Below are 2,523 nucleotides of genomic sequence, written 5' to 3' on the forward strand. Positions count from 1 at the left end.
GGGGGGGGGGGGGGGGGGTGTGTTGGATTGCAATACTTAGGAAGGAGCAAAACTATGTACCAACAGAAAAGTTTAGTTTTAGTTTTAATAGAGGTTTTACAGCGCTCGCAACTGCATAAAGTCATATGAGCGCCAGAAGATTAGAGCTGTTACAAGAGAGTAACAAATTTTAAAAAGAAGGGGAGATAAGGGCGATTGATGTTTCATAGGAAAGAAGTAGCAAACCACACCAGAGCACCTGGCAACCACCCACTAAACAGAAAAGTGAGAGGGAGAAGAAAGAGGCGTAGTTGTTGGATGTAGGTGTTGTTACACCCCCATCAATGCAAATTAGATCCTTTAGGAGGGCTTCAAACCTAACTGTCTAGACCAACCCAGACTTAGAGGGATTCAACATGCCAGCAGAAAGACTGAGATGCTCAATAAAAATTCTCCGCACTTAGGAACCGAATTCTGGCCTCCTGCAAGTGATGGTGAAGTGTCTGACCGCTACACCACAGACTCAGGTGGCAGGCACACAGGAAACAAGACACACACCTAACTAACGTCTCTACTCACCTTTCCTTTCAATTGACCCTGATGGGGCTGTAGGTAATCTGGGTCTCCTGAAGTCAAAATGAAATATCGTAATAATAATTATAATCATAACAATCATGATAATGATAATAGAAATAATACCAACAAAAATAATTATGAAGATGGTGAGATTGGTGGTGATGATGATGATGATGATGATGATGATGATGATGATGATGATGATGATGATGATGATGATGGTAATAATGACAATGATAATCATAATATTAATAATAATTATCATCATCATCTTTATCATCATCATCATCATCATCATCATCATCATCGTCATCATCATTATAATAATAAAATAATAATTTTAAAAAAGGAAAAGTAATAATAATAATAATAATAATTAATAATAATAATAATAATAATAATAATAATAATAATAACTTGAATGCGTACTTATCGCTGAGACTTGTACAAACCTAGTTCACTGTCAACATATCTGCCATAAGTCACATCAGCTGAAATAACACTTTTAGCATTTCCAAACCTCATTTAATCCAAAGTAGTCTTCAATACCCAAATCTACTGTGAATTGTGTGTGAGAATTATTATCAATATATATGAAAATAAATCCCCTCTCATCATTTATACTGAGCATCGAGTAGAAATCCTCAAAAGCTTGCCAACAGAATACAAATCTTTTTAATAGGAGTCAAAAGTAATTTTAAAAATGATAAAAAATATCACTTCTATAACACCCATTTCCTGCTAGCTCTAGGCACTTCACAATAAAAATAAGATCAACTTTCATGCATACCGGCCCGTTTAAAGAACAAGAATTCTTTCAAATACACAACAAAAACAAGCTGGCAAATTCTGTCAACCTATTTTTCCACTAGGGGCATGTGCTGTGGAAAAGCAATCCATTACTGTTTTCTTTATCAATATTACTTATTTCCAACTGAATACACAGGCGCACATGTTGTTCCTGTTTGCATTCAAAACTGCAGGTCTATCCACTTCCTCTTAGCAAATTGCATACAAATTCCTGCACGAAAACAAAAATAAACACAGAAAGAAGAAAAATTCTGTAAATACTGTAATATTGTCAACAAAATATTGCACTAAAACAAAAGTGAGAATAGAAGAGAATTCTCTTTATAACATAAAATTGTCACTAAAATGATGCACTAAAAAACAAGAGGGGGGCCAAAACACATCAAACCAAAAAAAAGGAGGAGAAGAAGGAGAAGGAGATGGAGAAGGAGAAGGAGAAGGAGAAGGAGAAGGAGAAGGAGAAGGAGAAGAAGAAGGAAGAAGAAGAAGAAGAAGAAGAAGAAGAAGAAGAAGAAGAAGAAGAAGAAGAAGAAGAAGAAGAAGAAGAAGAAGAAGAAGAACAAGAACAAGAACAAGAACAAGAACAAGAAGAAGGAAAATCCTGTTCTTTATAATTTCTTACATGGCAGCAATCCCCTCCGCCGTGGCGGCAGTACAATGGTTTTGTTGAAGACATCCACGTATCTCTGTGAGCCAGGCACGCAGATCAGCTGGGTCAGAAGCCTCTATCACATACTCTATTGTGCCTTCGCCCTGTCGATTGACATAACACAGATATACATTATTTTATTACAATAATAATAATAATAATAATAATAATAATAATAATAATAATAATAATAATAATAACAATGTAAAAGTAGTAGATGCAGAAGTAATAATAATAACAATCAAAATAATAATAATAATGATTTATTATTATTATTATAAAAATGCTGTTCATTTCCAAAGCACCCACTCCTGTGCATACATACATAAGCTCTTAAGTTTAACACATAATCTCAAGGGAAAAAAGGACTGACAGACAGAAAAAAGAGATTTTTTAATAAAGAAACCTGGTCTTCTAACCAGCAGCCCACCCAGATTCTTACATCTGGCTAGACATGCAACTAATACAATGAAAACGACATGCAGGGGTCAGAGATGCGTTGGAGCTAC

The 2,523-nt window shown here is 35.1% G+C and overlaps 1 protein-coding gene across 1 annotated transcript in view; it reads right to left on the reverse strand.

Moving 5' to 3' along the window:
* LOC101864476 (SH2B adapter protein 2) overlaps positions 1-2,523 on the reverse strand; it is a gene marked incomplete in the record, with an annotated part of 52,251 nt that overhangs the window by 5,460 nt on the left and 44,268 nt on the right. Inside the window, 2 exon segments of the mRNA XM_013087054.2 lie at positions 559-605; positions 1,988-2,118. Of these exon segments, the coding sequence (XP_012942508.1) occupies positions 559-605; positions 1,988-2,118 (178 nt within the window).

This window comes from Aplysia californica, unplaced genomic scaffold (assembly GCF_000002075.1).
Source record: "Aplysia californica isolate F4 #8 unplaced genomic scaffold, AplCal3.0 scaffold00538, whole genome shotgun sequence".
NCBI lineage: Eukaryota > Metazoa > Mollusca > Gastropoda > Aplysiida > Aplysiidae > Aplysia > Aplysia californica.